The sequence below is a fragment of the Bison bison genome, unplaced genomic scaffold (assembly GCF_000754665.1).
Source record: "Bison bison bison isolate TAMUID 2011002044 unplaced genomic scaffold, Bison_UMD1.0 scf7180017864163, whole genome shotgun sequence".
NCBI lineage: Eukaryota > Metazoa > Chordata > Mammalia > Artiodactyla > Bovidae > Bison > Bison bison.
This window is the reverse complement of record NW_011494735.1, coordinates 6981674-7001702: the sequence shown is the minus strand read 5'-3', so window position 1 is coordinate 7001702 and position 20029 is coordinate 6981674. Positions and strand designations below refer to the sequence as shown.

Here is a 20029-nt window from a genome sequence, read left to right as displayed (position 1 = left end):
CCAGAAAAACATCTATTTCTGCTTTATTGACTATGCCAAAGCCTTTGACTGTGTGGATCACAATAAAATATGGAAAATTCTGAAAGAGATGGGAATACCACATCACCTGACCTGCCTCTTGAGAAACCTATATGCAGGTCAGGAAGCAACAGTTACAACTGGACAGGGAACAACAGACTGGTTCCAAATAGGAAAAGGAGTACGTCAAGGCTGTATATTGTTACCCTGCTTATTTAACTTATATGCAAAGTACACCATGAGAAATGCTGGGCTGGAAGAAGCACACGCTGGAATCAAGATTGCTGGGAGAAATCTCAATAACCTCAGATATGCAGATGACACCACCCTTATGGCAGAAAGTAAAGAGGAACTAAAAAGCCTCTTGATGAAAGTGAAAGAGGAGAGTGAAAAAGTTGGCTTAAAGCTCAACATTCAGAAAACAAAGATCATGGCATCTGGTCCCATCATTTCATGGGAAATAGATGGGGAAACAGTGGAAACAGTGTCAGACTTTTATTTTTGGGGGTTCCAAAATCACAGTATATGGTGATTGCAGCCATGAAATTAAGACGCTTACTCCTTGGAAGGAAAGTTATGACCAACCTAGATAGCATATTCAAAACATTACTTTGCCAACAAAGGTCCGTCTAGTCAAGGCTATGGTTTTTCCAGTGGTCACGTATGGATGTGAAAATTGGACTGTGAAGAAAGCTGAGTGCCGAAGAATTGATGATTTGAACTGTGGTGTTGGAGATGACTCTTGAGAGTCCCTTGGACTGCAAGGAGATCCAACCAGTCCATTCTGAAGGAGATCAGCCCTGGGATTTCTTTGGAAGGAATAATGCTAAAGCTGAAACTCCAGTACTTTGGCCACCTCATGCAAAGAGTTGACTCATTGGAAAAGACTCTGATGCTGGAAGGGATTGGGGGCAAGAGGAGAAGGGGACGACAGAGGATGAGATGGCTGGATGGCATCACTGACTCGATGGATGTAAGTTTGACTGAACTCCGGGAGTTGGTGATGGACAGGGAGGCCTGGCGTGCTGCAATTCATGGGGTCGCAAAGAGTCGGACACGACTGAGCAACTGAACTAATTTAACTGATTGTTTTAGTTTCTCTAAAGCTCACTGATAGTAATACAGAATGGTAAGATGCTCAAAGTAAGATGATCGAGGAAATAACTGTTTCAAGCCTGATGAAGGCTTTATAACAAAGGCAATGGCGGTGAATGGAGAGATGAACGAAGCAGAGCAGCACCCTATGGTTCTTGGCACATCCCTCCCCGCCACCCCCGTGTCCTCTGCCTGTCTTTTGTCTGTGGAAAACTGTAGTCAAAGAATAAGTTTAATCAGAGAAATGAGAACATGCAGAAACAAAGGAAAACAGTAAAAAGAGACCAAACAATAATAATGTAGTCATTAAGCATCAATCCTTTGGCCCTCATTCTTCTTTATGGTCCAACTCTCATATCCGTACATGATTACTGGATTTGAACTGTGGTGCTGGAGAGGACTCTTGAGAGTCTCTTGGACACCGAGGAGATCAAATTAGTCGATACTAAAGGAGCTCTGATGCTGGGAGGGATTGGGGGCAGGAGGAGAAGGGGATGACAGAGGATGAGATGGCTGGATGGCATTACTGACTCGATGGACGTGAGTCTGAGTGAACTCCGGGAGTTGGTGATGGACAGGGAGGCCTGGCGTGCTTCGATTCATGGGGTTGCAAAGAGTTGGACACAACTGAGCGACTGAACTGAACTGAAAGGAGATCAACCCTGAATATTCCTTGGAAGGACTGCTGCTGTAGTTGAAGCTCCAATACTTTGGCCACCTGACACAAAGCCAACTCACTGGAAAAGACCCTGATGCTGGGAAAGATTGAAGGCAAGACAAGAAGGGGACAGCAGAGGAGGAGATGGTTGGATGGCTGACTCAACAGACATGAGCTTGAGCAAACTCCAGGAGACAGTGAAGGATAGGAAAGCCTGGAATGTTGCAGTCCACAGGGTCACACAGAGTCAGATGTGACTAAGTGACTGAACAACAACATTAAGCATAGTCAAGGACCTTTAGTTCCTTCTCAAGGGCTATAGATAATAACCTGAGCCATGTCCTGTGAGCTGTCTTATAGATACTGACACCCCCATCAGATGGAAAAAGTTAACTACATGATGACCAGACTATACCCATGACATAAGCTGCCACAATTCTGAGAATTGGCCTCAAAGAAATGGAAACAATCTGACCCTGGAACTGAAGACTAACTACCTAAAACAACCAAGATGACACTGGTCAGATGGCCGATGACCAATCTGAAGATGACAGTCAGAGCTGACTGTGCCGCTTCTGCATGTAGCACCTTCCCTCTGCCTAAAAGTTCTGGTCCCAGTGGTTGTTAGTGGAGGGGAGTTGGCCTTTGGACAGATAGCCAACCTCACCCCCTCCAGTTGCCAGCATCTGACATAAAGCAAACTTTCCTTTCCACCAACCTGGCCTGTTTATTGGCTTTGAAGTGGCAAGCAGCCGGACCGCACATTTTTGATAACAGTGGAGATGTTAAGATAGTAGAAAGCAGGAAGATGCCTGGGTCCTGATAACACTGTGGGGCTACCTGTCTTCCCACACTGTTTCCAACAATGGGAGAAAAATAACCCACTATCTTGTTTAAACACTGTCCTTGTATTTTCTTTTCTCTGTAAGTGAGTCTACTCCTTAACTGATGCAGGTAGATGATGACAGCATAATTTAAAATAGAGAATATCTCGGGGAAATCGGGTTTGGGTAAAGGCAGGCTGGTTTCCATAGCTGAGAAGATGTTAATAGGCTCTGAGGAATATACCTTTACACTAGACACCAAACTTAAAAGCCATGACAAGAATAAAATAAATGAGGCAGCCCAGGTATCAGAAAAATCAATTGCCAGAAGTATAATTAGACTTTGTTTTTATTGAGTGATGATGTAAGCACATAAAATTAACAGGTATGATACTGCAAACTAGTTTTAAAATGCAAAATCACTTAAAAATTGAAATATAGAAGTAATTAAGAATGTATTTCCTAAGTAATTATTCTTTTTATTTAGAACTGGAAACCGTTTTCATTTTTCTTTTTTTCCCCTCCTTTCCCTTTTGCCCTTCCTTCTTTCTTTCACATCCAGGTTTCAGTATCTGGTCTTATACTTTGTATCATAATACGAAGGATGTTATGGACTGAATTGTGTCCCCCCAACTCATAAGTTGATCCCCTCAGTTCAGTTCAGTTCAGTCACTCAGTCGTGTCCAACTCTTTGCGACCCCATGAATCGCAGCACGCCAGGCCTCCCTGTCCATCACCAGCTCCTGGAGTTCACTCAGACTCACGTCCATCGAGTCAGTGATGCCATCCAGCCATCTCATCCTCTGTCATCCCCTTCTCCTCCTGCCCCCAATCCCTCCCAGTATCAGAGTCTTCCAATGAGTCAACTCTTTGCATGAGGTGGCCGAAGTACTAGAGTTTCAGCTTCAGCATCATTCCCTCCAAAGAAATCCCAGGACGGATCTCCTTTAGAATGGACTGGTTGGATCTCCTTGCAGTCCAAGGGACTCTCAAGAGTCTTCTCCAACACCACAGTTCAAAAGCATCAATTCTTTGGCGCTCAGCTTTCTTCACAGTCCAACTCTCACATCCATACATGACCACTGGAAAAACCATAGCCTTGACTAGACAGACCTTGCTCTAATGGGACTTTATTTGGAAATTGGGCTTTTAAAGTGGTAAGTAAGGTTAAATGAGATCCTGAGGGTGGGACCATGGTCCCATGGGATGAGTGTCCTTATGAGGAGGACATGTGGACACACACAGGAATGCACATACACAGAGGAAAGGCCATGTGAGGACTCATTGAGAAGGTGGCCATCTGCAGACCAAGGACAGAGGGGGCCCCAGGAGACAGCAAACCTGCCAACACCTGATCAAGGACTTCTAGCCTCCCAGACAATAAAAAAATGAATTTCTGTTGCTTAAGCCACCAGTATGTGGTGCTTTGTTACAGCAGCCCAAGCAAACTAACACAAGGTATACAATTCAGCTTGGCAGCAGTCCCCAATCTTTTTGGAACCAAGGACCAGTTTCCTGGAAGACAGCTTTTCCATGGATAGGGTTGGGGGGGGCAGGGATGCTTTCCTGATGATTCAAGCACATTATATTTAGTGTGCACTTTATTTCTATTATTATTATATTAGCTGCACCTCAGATCATTAGGCATTAGATCCTGGGGGTCAGGGACCCCTGACGGTTTAGCAGAAAGGCTCCATGCTTTCACTACAGAGGGCACGGGTTTGATCCTTGGTCAGGGAACCAAGATCTTGCATGCCTTGAGGTGTGGCCAAAAGAAAAAAAAATCAGTCTAGATTTTTTTCATTAAGAGTTTAATTTTAGGTGTTTAATTTTAGTGTTTTAAGAGTTTAATTTTATTCACTTGCATGATGAAAAATAGGTCTTCACAAATGTAGGTACTTTTGAATGTTGATGGAATTTTGGTATAATAGTTTTTATTTTTAGTGCAACTACACCTCAGAGAAATTTGTAAAGTTTGGATACTCCAATATTACACAACTTGGTTTTTAATACCACAATACTGTGCAGATAAATATCTTCCATTTGCTATTAATTCACATTCCTATTAATTTAGAAAAGTGAACTAAGCAATGTTGGTTCTTATTCATAAAGTTTAAAATCAGAAAATAGTTTTGAGGATCAATCTTCAACTCTACAATTTTGTGATTGTAGCTCCTGCCATTAATTTGATTTTTGGAAGCCAATTTTAGCATAGGAGAGTGAGCCAGATAATCTCCTGCCAAATTTATTTCCTACAGCCCCAATTTTGTTAAAAATGAGAAAATCAAATCATACATTTGTGTAATTATTTGCAATTGCACTTGCCAAGAAATGTTCAAAGTGTTTAGATGGAACTGGAGTGAACTCTGGCTCACTCTCCAATGCTAGAAAGGCAGAGCAAAAATAGTTCTACCTTCTCTTAGAAATCACCTCAAAACAAAAATGGATGGCAAATAACAGAATGCAAACTCTATCTTCAGCAAACCTAGAATACTGAACCATAATGCATAGGGAAACTTAACTAAGTTCAGTGAAAGGCAAATGAGCGGTGGTGTTAGGAAGCCAAGAGGAGACATCTCTGACCAGAAACTTTTTTTTTTTTTTTGGCCACACTACACACAGCATGTGGGATCTTACTTCTCAGACCAGGGACTGAACCCACAGTCCCTGCAGTGGAAGCACGGAGTTCTAACCACTATACTGCCAGGGAAGTCCCTGTCCAGAGATGTTGGAGAAAGTCCAGTCCTCCAAAGCAGGGGCCCCGGCGTGAGGCAAAACAATGTTTTGTTTGGAACACTAGAATGGTTGCAATGACTGGTGGGCAGAAAGTGCCCTACAGCCCATTTGGCACCAAGCCAGCAAGGTGGGCTGAGAGTACCTCCAGATGAGCCACAGACTGGAAGAGGCAATCTCTTAGTGAGGCAGGGTGGCAGAAATTCTGTATTGTGGTTGGCCTGAATGTGCTGCCCTCTGCTGGCAGAGAAAGAATGCACTCATCACAGGAACTGTGAACTGTGGGTAAATTTTGCACCCTTCCAATTCATGAAGAAGACCTTTATGCAGGAGACCTGGGTTCGATCCCTGGGTTGGGAAGATCCCCTGGAGAAGGGAAAGGCTACCCACTCCAGTATTACGGTCTGGAGAATTCCATGGACTGTACAGTCCATGGGCTTGCAAAGAGTCAGACACGAGTGAATCACTTTCACTTTCACTTTTCACTTTCAATTCATGAAGAAGTCACTGCATTTAAAGATACGCAATAATTTAAAGGGAACTACTATAAGACGGTAAAGCGTCTGTCTATAATGCAGGAGACCCGGGTTTGATCCCTGGGTGGGGAATATCCGCTGGAGAAGGAAATGGCAATCCACTCCAGTACTATTGCCTGGAAAATTCCATGGACAGAGGAGCCTGGTAGGCTACAGTCCATGGGGTTGCCAAGAGTCGGACAGGACTGAGCGACTTCACTTACTTACTATAAGACATAAACTAAGTTAATATTACAAAAAGAGAGAGGGAATAGAAAAACAAAGAAATAACAGATGAAGGATACTCATGAGAAAAGGCTGTTATGGAGCAAATGATAAATATGACCAAATATTTTATCACAAAATTAAAAAAAATACATGTCTCTATAAAACAAGAGATGATAGACACGAGAGCTCAAGAAAAACTGGGCAAGGCAGGATCACTGAAGGAGATGAAACATGAGTTCATAGAGATAAGGAAACAAATGGAAAAGAAAGATGCCCCTGCTCTTTCCCCAATGGAGAAAATCCTGCTGAGTTTCCTGCTCTGTGCTACTCTTTGTACCATTTTGTGTTCCCTAACTACATTCAAGGAAAGTCGGACTGTCTGTACATGTTGGTGATTTTTTCTGACAAATCACCATCATCTTTGATGAAAACTATAAGACAGTATGGAGACAGACGAATCATAAGCAGAACAAAATCTAAGAAGAACAGAAAAAAGTTAATCAAATTAAAAGCAAAGACTTATTTTTTAAAAAATCAGAGTGAAATTAAATAAATGCAAGAGCAAGTTCCTTGTACAAAAGAAAAGCTAAATAAAAATAAACCACTACCAATATAATCATGGGGAAAAAGAATAAAAGGACAAATACACTGGATACAGAACCATATTGGGAATATAATTATAGAAACCAAGAAAAAATGACAAGACCCAAATGAGATTATGTAATTATAAGCAAATACATTTGAAAAACTGGATGAAATGGAGTTGCTTTATTTTTTCTGAGGGAATACAAATGATCAAAATGACCTCAAAAAGGATCCAGCAATCCCACTTCTGGGTATGTATCAGAAGGAAATAGAATCTGTATAGAAGAGATGGCTTTACTCCTATGTCATTGGATTCTTATTCACAATAGCCAAGATATGGAAACAACCAAAGTGCCTGCCAATGAATGAATGGATAAAATGTGGGATATATGTATACGTACAAGGGAAATTCCTTAGCCATGACAAAGAAGAAAATTCTGCCATTTGCGACAACATGGATGAACCTGGAGGAAATTATGCTAATGAAATAAGCCAGAGAGAAAAAGACAAATACTATATGAGTTCACTTATCTGTGAAATCTAAAAATAAAGCCAAACTCATAGAAACAGAGAGTAGAATGTGGTTGCCAAGGGTTGGAGGGTGGAAGAAATGGAGAGATATGGGTCTAAGGATGCAAACTTTCATTTATAAGATGGATAATTTCTGGGGATCAGAACTGGCATACTGCTATATTGTATATGTGATGCAAAGAAAGTAAACCTTAAGCCTTCTCACCAAACACACACACACACACACACACACACACGGTAACTATGTGAGATGATAGATGTGGTAATCAACTTGGTAGTAATCATTTCACTATATACATGGATATCAAGTCATTATATTGCATACCTTAAATACATATAATTTTGTCAATTACACCTCATTAAAACTAAAAAAAAAGTGAACTCAAAGGAGAGAACTATCTAAAGAATATGTACAACAGGATAAGACTGCCTGACTTAAGAGTCAAGAAATACAGACATCACGAGTCTCACTATCTAGGAGTATGACAGAGCCCAGGTACCACCTTTTTGTCAGTCTCCTCTTGTATTGATTGACCTTTGCAAATTCTAAGGAAAGCAATTATAGGCTTTTCTTAGAGTTTGAAGGAAGAATAAAGGGCTATAAGGGGCCCATAAGCATAAGCTCTTGGTAAGGCAGAAGGACATGAATATAAGGGTCAAGAGAATGGGGTGTGAAAGAAGCTGGTCCCCAGAGGCAGGTTAGACGCAGTCTGCATCAATAGATTTGAGAGTCATCCCACTGTGAGACTTCTTTAAACTCACTCCTTCTTTCTCCACCAGCTTTGATTACACCATCCTTTTTCCCTTTTCTTTAACTAAGTAAAAATTCACACTGTTGGTACTTGTTAACCGTCTGGTCCTTCAGCTGGGTGACCTCTTCCACAAGAATCAGGAAGCTGTCTCTTTGTGCAATCTTGTATACCCATCATGTGCTGGCCTTCTATTATGCCAGTCATTACATATTTGCTGAATGAATGCATGCAGCAAGCTTGACATTTTTGGACTAGATGCAGAGACCAATAAGAAAGGTGCCCACAGAGAAAAGAATTCCTGGCCTGTGGAGGAAGATGTGTGTGATGGAGGTACAATATCCTACTGGTAATGGGACAACTATTATAGACTTGAAGGTAAAAGTGTTCCTGAGATATGGTCTGCTGAGAGGCTGTGCAGACAGGATGGAGAGAGAATATCTCACAATATGATATATCACGGGGGGAAAAGGTGATACCTTCTATACCTTCCTTTAAAAAGTCAGTTTCACAAGCACTATCTGGAGAGATCAGGTTTAAGCTCAACATCACAAGGAAAGGGGAAAAAGACAGACTTTGAGATCTTGGTAAACAACAAGCTCAAGATGAGCAACAGACAGGGGACTTCCCTGGTGGTCCAGTGGTTAAGACTCTGCACTCCCAATGCAGGGGGCACAGCTTTGATCCCTGGGCAGGGAACTAAGATCCCACATGCTACAAGGGGTGGCCAAAAAAAAAATGAGTGACAGGAAGTGATCACCAGAATTCTTATGCTGAGGTAGACTGCGCTGATGGGTTCTACAGTCTCCAGGGATGAAGGTGACAGACGAGTGACTTGCGTGGCTCTGGCCTGCCAGACCGTAGTATGACTTTCCTTTCTGAGCGCTACACTTGTACAGAGTTAAACTTGAACATCGTCAGAAGAGAGGCTCCCAGGATGATAAAGATGTTCAAAAGTAAGCCATGTGAGGAACCGGGAAAGGAACCGGGGCTATTTTGCTCAGAGAAGGAAAAGTTCAAAAGAGGCATGAGGGCTGTCTTTGAGCAGTTGAGGGGCTGTCAAGTGGAGGAGGCTTTAGTTCGGATGACCTTGAGGGCAGAACTAGAACTAATAGGCCGAAGCTACATGCTGACACATTTCAGCTCAATACAAGTGAGAATGCAAGCCGTCAGCTCTTGCTACGGGGAGCTGGGAGAGCTGCCTTAGCAGTTAGGGAGCAACCTGTCGCTGCAGGCACTGCAGCCCATGTCGTGTGACGGCGGGCAGCCAGGCTGGACAGGCCATCAAGGGCTGTACCGGGTGTGAGACCAGCTGACTTCAAAATCACTCCCAACATCGAAATCCTGTGGTTTCAGCTTCCATGTTCCTTATGAGAATCACTTGAAATGAGTTAACGTAAAAGTGCTTTATAAACTCTAAAGTGTTTTACAAATACAAGGTATTATTATTAATTTTTCATCATCTTGTAAGATGTCAGTTCTACTCCAACTGCCATTTTCTCTATATCTCTGTTCTCTCTCCTCAAACCTGTAATGATTTTTAATTTATAAATGCCAAATTTCTTATTATGATGACTACTATTCCCCATCTAGGATTTCAAATTTCCAAAATCCCTCATAAATAATAAATGGTTCTTCTTCTTTTATAAATGAGGGAAAGGCCTTACATTCCACATGCTAAACCTGGGCCTGATCTTATTGTGTATAAGTATAGAGTAGCTAAGTTCTCACACATCACTCAGGGGCATAGCTCCTTATAATCAATAGCTCACTGAAATCTGTGCAATAAAAAGTTTCCACATTAGTAAATAAACAATAAACAAACACATTAATAAATAAACTTCAGTCTACATTGACAGAATTTGAGTTGGGCCCTTTATCCAGAGTGCTCTCTGGGATCTCATGAACTCACCGGGAATAATAATATCTGTTATTTGGTGGCATAGCTAACTTTCACAAGGTATTTGGACTTGGATAAATTACTTGCCAGATAAATGAAAGTCCCAATCCTCTTTGGGGTCTTCAAAATACTTTTTCCACCAAACTCCAATATCATCTCTAACAAGTAATGACAACTTTGAAATATCATTTCTTTTCTTTCTTCTCCACCCTTCAAAGGATTTAATAGAAAGTGTCATAAGCAGAAGTGGGCTGAGAGGGAAAAACTAGAACCAGGAAGAGAGCAAACTGGATACAGATTCTCCTCAAAAGCAGTTACCGAATTTACAAAGCAACTCTCTCATCCACACATGTGTTCTCCAAGCCATTTATCTATTTGATTCTTTGACTTAAACCTAGAGCAGAAAAGGGATTCGTAGGCTGGAATTTACACAGAGCATTAGAGAGACGGTAAGGTCGCAAAGAGTCGGACAGAACTGAATGATTAGTACAACACACACACAAAGCTTAGATGAGAATAAATACAGAGAGTTTTTGACTCACTTATCTTTGGATGCTAAGCATCACTGAGAAGGAGGCATATTTTTAAAAGAAGCCTTTAGGGACTTTCCTGGTGGTCCAGCGGCTAAGGCTCTGTGCTCCCAACGCAAGTAGCGAGGGTTCAACCCCTGGTGAGGTAACTAGATCCCACATGCCGCAACCACAGATCCTGTGTGCCATAACAAAGACCCGGCACAGCCAAATAGATAAATAAATATTAAAAAAATAAATTAAATAAGTGTTTATATTCTGTCTTCTGTCTAACACTTTTTGGTACTCAGAATCTGTTACCAAGGTTTAACTTTTCATACAGGTTATACTTCATCACATGAAGATGAGGTTTGTGAAGAAAAACTACTATATACTTTTGCATACTATGATTAGGGCTTCCCTCGTGGCTCAGTTGGTAAAGAATCTGCCTGCAATGCAGGAGACCTGGGTTAATTCCCTGGGTTGGGAAGATTCCCCTTGAGAAGGAAATGGCTACCCACTCCAGTATTCTGGCCTGGAGAATCCCATGGACTGTATAGCCCATGGGGTTGCAAAGAGTTGGACACGACTTTCACTTTTCATACTATGATTAACAGTATAGAAAACTCTAAGGATGAGTATTGGAGGAAACCCCTACAAGTTGCTATGAAAAGTCAGGAAGAGGCAGGAATAAATGGGGTCACAAATCTTTGGCTCATCTCCTTGCATGCCTCCAGCATTCTCTATTCCACCTTTGTGCAGAGGTTGCTGAAAAAGTAAGACAATGCAGCTGGTCTTCATTGACCCAACATATCATGTGGTTTGCCTCATATTAATCTATGCTTGAAGAACAAGCCCTGGATCGAACACTTGGACAGCAGTAGATCTAACGGGGGTCTCCTAGTATTGAATAGATGTTCATAACTGTTAAATGTTCATAGCATTAAAGAGGAGGAAATTCAAGGCCACAATATTCAATGTGTTTGCTATGTTTGCATTCATGTAGACACAGGGAGAAGGCAATGGTACCCCACTCCAGTACTGTTGCCTGGAAAATCCCATGGATGGAGGAGCCTGGTGGGCCGCAGTCCATGGTGTCGCGAAGAGTCGGACATGACTGAGCGACTTCACTTTCACTGACCACTTTCATGCACTGGAGAAGGAAATGGCAACCCACTCCAGTGTTCTCGCCTGGAGAATCCCAGGGACGGGGGAGCCTGGTAGGCTGCAGTCCATGGGGTCGCATAGAGTTGGACACGACTGAAGCGACTTAGCAGCAGCAGTAGCAGCAAACACAAGTAAAATATTCTTCTCATGGAACAAAAGGTGGATCTTTGAGAAACATGAGCCTCACCAATGATAAATCTCCGGTTCCCCGCGGCTAGGACATACCTTGATTCCCATAGCTGCTTTCTATTCCAGAGCCATCCCATGAATCCACAGCACTGTCCACGCTGGGCACAGTGGAGGGGTATGTGTCGCTGAGTTTGCTTGGCTTCTGTGCTGGAGATGGGTCCTCCACATCTCCCAGGTCACTCAAGTGGCTGGCAACAGGGAATTTCTTGGGACTTGATGCTGATTGGGCTTTAAGGAAAAGAGCTTAAGTATCAGAGTAAATATAAATACAAAGATATGCCAACACCCCCTGGCTGAAGAGTCATTTCCCCAGAAATATACACGTAGATATTTGCACATGCTTTTAGGGAAGGAAATGCACTGGAAATCCTTAATTGTGGCTCTTGATCCACTCACCATCTGTCTGCTTCTTAATTTTCAAGGTGACAGTCTCTCCTGCCATCTGTAACAAATGGATGGCTTCACTCAGAGGTTTCCCTTTTAAGCTGCTGCTGTTGATGGCTAGGATTCGGTCTCCTATGTGGATCGCACCAGTTCTGAAACACAAATAATAATAGGAAAGGTAGAAATAATCCCTGAATGTAAATTCCCTGACATACTTCATATATTCACAACAATAAAGACTTGGCAAGGGTCTCTCGAAGTCACTCCTTGCTGTCTCCTGGGCAATGTTATAAGATGACTGCCTTCCATTGTGAATTACTTTTCAGTTTCAAATAAAATAAAAAAAAGTTTTAATTAGTTTTTAAAAAGGACTTGTGTGCTTTTTAAATTCCAAGAAAGTGGAGTTAGCTGATAACACTCTGCAAAATCCCAAGGAAACAAACAATATTGGTCAATCAACATAGTGATGTTTAGCATGGAGCAGTCCTTCTTTCTACAGACTTAGAAATGATTGAACACAATCAGTATCCCAGCTTACTGGAAGCAAGGCTTAGACAAAAGACTGTGGTGGTGATTCCAAGGATTGAAAAGGTTGAACTCAGGAATCAATACATTTTTTTCTTTTTGTGGCCACATCACGTGGCTTGCAGGATCTTAGATCCCAGGTTGCAGGGATCGAAACTGTGCTCCCAGTAGTGGAAGTGCAGAGTCCTAACCACTGAACTGCCATAGAGGTCCCAGGAATCAATCTGTTTGATGCCAACTCTGTCACCTACCAGCCGTGTGACTTGGGCACTTAATTTTCACCTGTCTAGGTGTCAGTTTCCTCATCACTACAATGGAGAAAATCATCTCACAGGGAATCTCTGAGGACTAAATTGGAAAACACATGTAAAGGGATTAACGTTCTGCTTGAAATGTGGAAAAATAAAATTAATTTACTGATCAACAGAGAAACCTTTAATGTTTTCCCTTCTCTTCCCATCCTCACCCAATTCTGAACTAGCAGACTGGAAGTTATAATTCTGATGTTCACCATATCTATCTTTGTTTGGAAGCACAGGTAGGGAAGGAACAGACTCACAGCAGTCAAACTCAGGAAAGGTTTAATTTTATTTTTTGGCCACCATGCGGCATGTGGGATCCTAGTTCCCCAATCAGGGATCAAACCCAAGTCCCTTGCAGGTGGAGCTTGAAGTCTTAACCACTGGACTACCAGGAAAGTCCCCCTAGGAAAGGTTTAAAGATCTCTCGACCTGGGCTGAAGGACATAGAGTGGGAATCCCATGTGCTAGCCTCTGTGGTGCTGGTTCATTTTAAACACATGAGTGAAGGAAGCCAACTCACAGGCTGCTCGTGCCTGAGTGATCTGACCCCAGCCTGCTCTGGGGGTGGTGGGCATCGTTGGTGACACTGGGTCACACACCAGATTATAAGGGGCTGCCTAACGAGTCTATTGATGCATCTACTCTTGAGAAATATTTTTTTTCCTGAAAAAAAAAATCAATTCATTCTTTCATAAAGAGTCTCCAGGGAGTTCCCTGGCAGTCCAATGGTAGGACTCACGCTTCCATTGCTGTGGCCTGGGTTCAATCCCTGGTTGGCAACTAAGATCTGACCAAAAAAAAATCTCCAGTTTATGGAAGAGCCATACTGTGAGCCATAGAACACTTGACTAGGAGGTTGCCGAATCAGATCAATATTAATCATTCCCTCTTGTCTCTCTTAACAGATGAAACCTAGGCTGGGGGGATGGCTGGAGGGTACATGTCATAGGTGTCTCTGTCAACATCAGAATGCAAACTTTCATCAGACCACCCTTCTGGAGCTCCTCAGTGCCCTCACCTACCAGATGAGGATGCTGGATAAGCTGATTTTCTAAGGTGCCTTGCAGCTCCAAAATTCTGTGATGCTGCATCTCTATTTTGCAAACCATTGTCTTCAAGTGTCAGCATGAGCAACGTATGTGTGCACCTGAGCTAGGTTACTGGAGGATAGATCTGGTTATGGGGTTTGAAATATGTCCCACAACATTGTCCTGGGAAGCAATAAGTGTGAGAGGTGGTGGTGGGATGCATGCAAACAGAAACAAACTGCCAAAGGGACAAATGTGCATTCCGAATTTCAAGATGTTATTAGGTCCCTACACTGTGGTCTGAAATCTTTGAAGACGAAGCTTATGTCAGTCATTCTCTCCACAGCTAAGCCAAGTACCTGTCAGGTAACAGGGGCTCTGAAAACATTTGCTGAATTGAATCAGACAAGCCTTTTAACCTCCTTGCACTTTAGTCTCCTCCTCTCAAAATGGACACAGGATAAATTTACCTCTAGTCGACTGTGGTCAGTTGATACGTTTCTGGAGACTAATATCAAGGCTAAGCCCAGGACACTTTTTACTGCTTTTAAGATGCCCTTCAAGTCAGAGCTCTGCCTGAGAGTTCTCAAGCTCTAAAATCAATCCTTTGTGCCGATTTTAAAAAGTCAACAGATAAACAAGCAGGTGAGGGAAGCATGTTTTTACGCGGCTGTGAGGAAGGAAACCCATTTCAGACACAGGTACTTGTAGCAGTTGATTCAAGCGGTACCTTTCAGCTAATCCCCCTTTAGTGAGGCTTGAAATGATTATAGGATCAAACGGCTCTTCAGTTCCTGAAATTGTGATGCCAAGAGGCCCCCCGTAGCGCTTCAGCTCCACGGTGTAAATAATTGCTCCAGAACTTTCTTGTTCATCTGCAATAAATGCCAATGAATCATAATTGGTTTCTTTGGAAGAAGCAGAGTAAAAAGACACATATCTTCATACATGAAATAAGAAATTCAAAACATCATCATTAAAGCATTATGTCTCAGAAAATAATTATTTTGGGAAGTAGCATTTCCTTAGTTGGCTGTAACATTCTAAAATAGGGGTGTTGCTGTCACGTATCAAGGAAGGGGTTCTCTGCCTAATGACTTATGTTTTAAACCTGTGAGGGAGCTACCCAGCTGGCACTGCAGGCCTTTTAATATGGTGTTCCTGCCTTGCACAGTGCTTGCCTAGTGTTTTGTGAGTGTGTCATAAATATCTGGGGGCTGAACACATGGTTAAGGAGGCAATAAGGGTGGAAAGAATCATGCAGTAAACAGAGATTGGGCCATGCAATTCTTGTTTTCAGGCTTTACAAGCAAGCTAACTCTCAATAGAGAAAAGTTGATTTTACTCATGGTTACAGCAAACTTGAATATATGCATGGTTAAGTGGGGCTTGGAAATCTGCAGCCCCTTATCTATCGTTTCATTGATTGTGTCTTAAAATGTGAATCTTATTCACAAATACACAGATATTCAGAGGGTTTTTAAAAAATTGTTTGTTGTAGCTGATTTGCAATGTTGTGTTTGTCTCAGTTGTACAGCAGTGATTCAGTTAAACATATATCCACTCTTTTTTAGATTCTTTTCCCAAAATACAGGTTTGAATGATTTTCTCCCCTCTGTTCTTGAGACTAGGAGTCATGTAAATAACATTTCAGTAGTATATACCATGTTGCCACACTGTAGTGACCTAATTTTTACCATTTAATGTTAGTATGAAGGAAAATATTTGTGAGTATGGTCTGCTTAAAGCCTTGGCTTGAAAGATATCATGGGACACCTTCAACATGGTTGGGTGTTTTGACAATGTCAAGGTTGCAAATACGAAGTCTCAAAATTCAGAGGGTTTTATTTGCTGATGACATGCTGAAATAAGACATTCTGGGTATATCTTGTTTTATTCCTTGGGCCTGGGAACTGTGAATGGTTAAGGAGTTGTTCATTGCTGTACCAAAGGATACAGTGAAATGGTTCAGTAGATACTTTAACAAAATAGTCAGCTTTTATAGTCAGGCTGTATCCCAGTGAAGCATTAACACAGTCACATTTCTGCAATGAGCAGCTGTTCATTTATGATATGAGGCCCTAAAATAGGAGGAATAGAAAAGCTTGAATTAACAATTCAATTATCTGTGTGTGCAGTGAAGAATTACAATGAATATAAAATAGAAAGGTCTGTAGAGAAATGTAGGAAGCGATGTATACTCTCCAGCCAGCACTTTCTTCACCTCTGGCGTTTAGGAGTTTGGGGATGTACCCATCACCTCTACTTCCTCACTGCTCCATCTACTCAGAAGAAGCTCTATACATAGAGAATAAAAACCATCTCCCACACTGCAATGCTTACATCAACATCTAGGGTATAAACATCTTCAACATTAGACTCAAATTTATACTGGCAGCTGAGAATCCTCCACATCAAGCCTTCAACAGCTCTATTTGGTGGTTTACCAGGGTTCTGTTTTACTTGTGGTCAATAGGCTTGGTGCTGGCCTGCCAAGCAGCTGCTGAGAGAAACACCGGGATACAGAGTAACCAAAAACGGAGGCAGAGTCACAAGTCTAACTTTTTGTACACTGTGACATATCATTGCCCATCAGAGCTGGGTTTTACATAAACGATTAGGGTACTACTGGAAGAGTACACGTACTTTGCAGTCTCTGCCAACAACTATATTCGGCATAAAATTCTAGGTGAGTAATTTGATTAGTAAACCTTGGTACAGTAAATGTTAGTTACTGAGGAGGCACTCTGATGTGCCTGCCAGTGGGAAGACCTGGCCGTTTTACTGCCCTTCTTCCTTATAGGGCAATCATGAACACTGGCATGTCAATGGGCACCAAGCATTCTGGATCTGGCCATCAGCTCTTTACGGGAGTTGTGGGAAATGCCGGTTACCAAGTACATGGAACCCAGCTGCCCAGAGCCCAGAAAACTGTGGGAAGTTTCCACTGAAACTTCAGTCCGGATGAAACCAACCGCTGGCCTGTAGGAAGCTGAGCTGGGTGCAGTCCCACTCTCTAGGAGAGTGGGGAGAAACCAACTCCAGTTAACTTGTTCTTCAGGTAACCCAGTTATCTGAACGCGCATAACAGCCAGTGCCCTGTGTTATTTCCGGACAGTTTTGCAACTTGTATCACTAAGATGACAAAATAACACCAGGAAAGGAGTAAACGTGTTTAGGACAGTTTCAGGCTACTTTCTGTAGGGGGACACTTTTAATCAGGCAGCTGAGGTGTTTCAATAACAAAAGGCACTTGTTAGGGTACTCAGTGAGTTTAAATAGTGATGAGATGAAAGTCAAAAAAATGGCAGTATATTAATGAAGATGTGATGCTATATTTAGACAATGTCAAATATGTAGCTGATTTCTGATTTATTCAACAAATAAATTCTTCGAAACAAAAACTTGAAAGGAAAGATTTAAGAAACATTACAACCAAAAGCAATAAATACATCTTTTTGGATTCTAATTCAGAGCAACTGTTTTTAGAAAAACTTATCTATCCATGTATATGAAAACCAGGGAGACAGGAACATTGAGTAAAGACTGGCTCCAAATCGGGAAAGGAGTACATATATTGTCACCCTGCTTATTTAATGTATATGCAGAGTACACCATACGAAATGCTGGGCTGGATGATACCACACTCACAGCAGAAAACGAAGAACTCAAGAGCCTTTTGATGAAGCCTCTTGATGAAGGTGAAAGAGGAGAGTGAAAAAGCTGGCTTAAAACTCAGTGTTAAAAAAACTAAGATCATGGCATCCAGTCCCATCACTTCATGGCAAATAGATGGGGAAACAATGGAAACAGTGAGAGACTTTTATTTTTGGGGGCTCCAAAATCACTGCAGATGGTGACTGCAGCCATGAAATTCAAAGATGCTTGCTCCTTGGAAGAAAAGCTGTGATCAACTTAGACAACATATTAAAAAGCTAACACATTCCTTTGCTGACAAAGGTCCGGCTAGTCAAATCTATGGTTTTTCCAGTAGTCATGTATGGACGTGAGAGTTGAACTATAAAGAAAGCTGAGCACCGAAGAATTGATGCTTTTGAACTGTGGTGTTGGAGAAGACTCTTGAGGGTCCCTTGGACTAAATGGAGATCCAACCCAGTCAATCCTAAAGGAAATCAGTCCTGAATATTCATTGGAAGGACTGATGTTGAAGCTGAAACTCCAATACTTTGGCCACCTGATGTGAAGAATTGACTCATTGGAAAAGACCTCGATGCTGGGAAAGATTGAAGGCAGGAGGAGAAGGGGATGACAGAGGATGAGATGGTTGGGTGGCATCACTGATGCAATAGACATGAGTTTGAGTAAACTCCGGGAGTTGGTGATGGACAGGGAAGCCTGGCATGCTGCAGTCCATGGGGTCACAAAGAGTGGGACATGACTGAGCGACTAAACTGAAAAATTATTGCTATTGTGATGATATTTAGTTTTGAATTTTAGAAGTCTTTTATAAGAGTATTGTTTAGGGATACATTAATGATATTTGCAACATTCATTGATATGATGTCTAAAATTTCTTCAAAATAATTCAGTGTATGGGTGGGATGAGGAAATTAGGGTGGGAGTAGATCTAAAGCAAGATTGATTCTAAGTTAATAGCTATTAATGCTAGGTGATGTAGATGGTTCATTACACAGTCTTTATTTTTAAAATATATTTTCATATTAATTTTTAATTTATTTTTAAAACTTTTTATTTTATATTGAATTATAGCTGATTAACAATGTTGTGATAGTTTCAGATGGACAACAAATTGGACTCAGCCATACATATACATGTATCCATTCTCCCCGAAACTCCCCTCCCATCCAGGCCCATCCAGTTAAGGTTTTGGTGGCACAACAGTAAAGAATCTGCCTGCCAATGTAGGAGACACTTGTTCGATCCCTGGGTAAGGAAGATCTCCTGGAGAAGGAAATGACAAAACTCCAGTATTCTTGCCTGGAAAATCCTGTGGACAGAGGAACCTGGTAGACTACAGTCCCTAGGGTCACAAAGAGTCAGACACAACCTAGTAACTAAACAACAACCAGACCCTATGAGCCAGCTGCCCACCAAGCAGGGAGCCACGTGCTCTTGAGGAGGCCCCATCTCAGCTCTGCCCAGTTGCTGCCAGCAATGGTTTCTCCCTAAATTCTTTTCCTACTCTTTGTCCTTCTCTGCCACATCTATTTCACCAGCCCTGTCAACACTGAATTCTTTCTTTTTCCTTCTCAGGATATTCTGAAAGCAATAAATCTAAACATGTGGCTCTCTTCCTTAAAGCTTTCCATTAGTTCCCCGATTACTGAAGAATAAAATGCAACCTCTTGGCATGAACAGGGCTGAAGCCTCTATGTCTTCTGCCATCCTTTCCCATTCCAATCCAATCTAATTCTCTCCCCAATGGTCCCTTTGAAAAGCACCTGTCTTGCATCTTTAACCTTGCACCTGTTACTCCCTGGGCACAAACATCTTCCTTCCTCTGGAGAATTTTATTCTCACTTTCTAAAAATTTTTAGGCTTTTTATTTTGTATTGGGGTATAGCTGATAACAATGTTATGACAGTTTCAGGCGAACAACAAAGGGACTCAACCATACATATACATGTATCTGCTACTGCTGCTGCTAAGTCGCTTCAGTCATGTCTGACTCTGTGCGACCCCAATAGATGGCAGCCCACCAGGCTCCCCCATCCCTGGGATTCTCCAGGCAAGAACACTGGAGTGGGTTGCCATTTCCTTCTCCAATGCATGAAAGTGAAAAGTGAAAGTGAAGTTGCTCAGTCGTGTCTGACTCTTAGCAACCCCATGGACTGCAGCCTACCAGGGTCCTCCATCCATGGGATTTTCCAGGCAAGAGTACCGGAGTGGGGTGCCATTGCCTTCTCTGATACATGTATCTATTCTCCCCCAAATTTCCCTCCCATCCAGGCAGCCACAAACATTGAACAGAGTTCCATGTGCTATACAGTAGGTCCTTGTTGGCTATCCATTTTAAACATAGCAGTGTATACATGTCCATTCCAAACTCCTCAATTATCCTTTCTTTCCACCCCCCAACCCCCAGCAACCATAAGTTAGTTCTCTTA

The 20029-nt window shown here is 42.0% G+C and overlaps 1 protein-coding gene across 1 annotated transcript in view; it reads right to left on the bottom strand.

The window, feature by feature from the left end:
* Nucleotides 1-20029, bottom strand: part of GRIP1 (glutamate receptor interacting protein 1) — a 464606-nt gene that overhangs the window by 40967 nt on the left and 403610 nt on the right. The window contains exons 19-21 of the mRNA XM_010841627.1: nucleotides 14671-14815; nucleotides 12098-12237; nucleotides 11738-11929 (exon numbers count right to left, since the gene is read on the bottom strand). Coding sequence (XP_010839929.1) covers nucleotides 11738-11929; nucleotides 12098-12237; nucleotides 14671-14815 — 477 coding nt within the window. The remainder of the gene's footprint in view (nucleotides 1-11737; nucleotides 11930-12097; nucleotides 12238-14670; nucleotides 14816-20029) is intronic.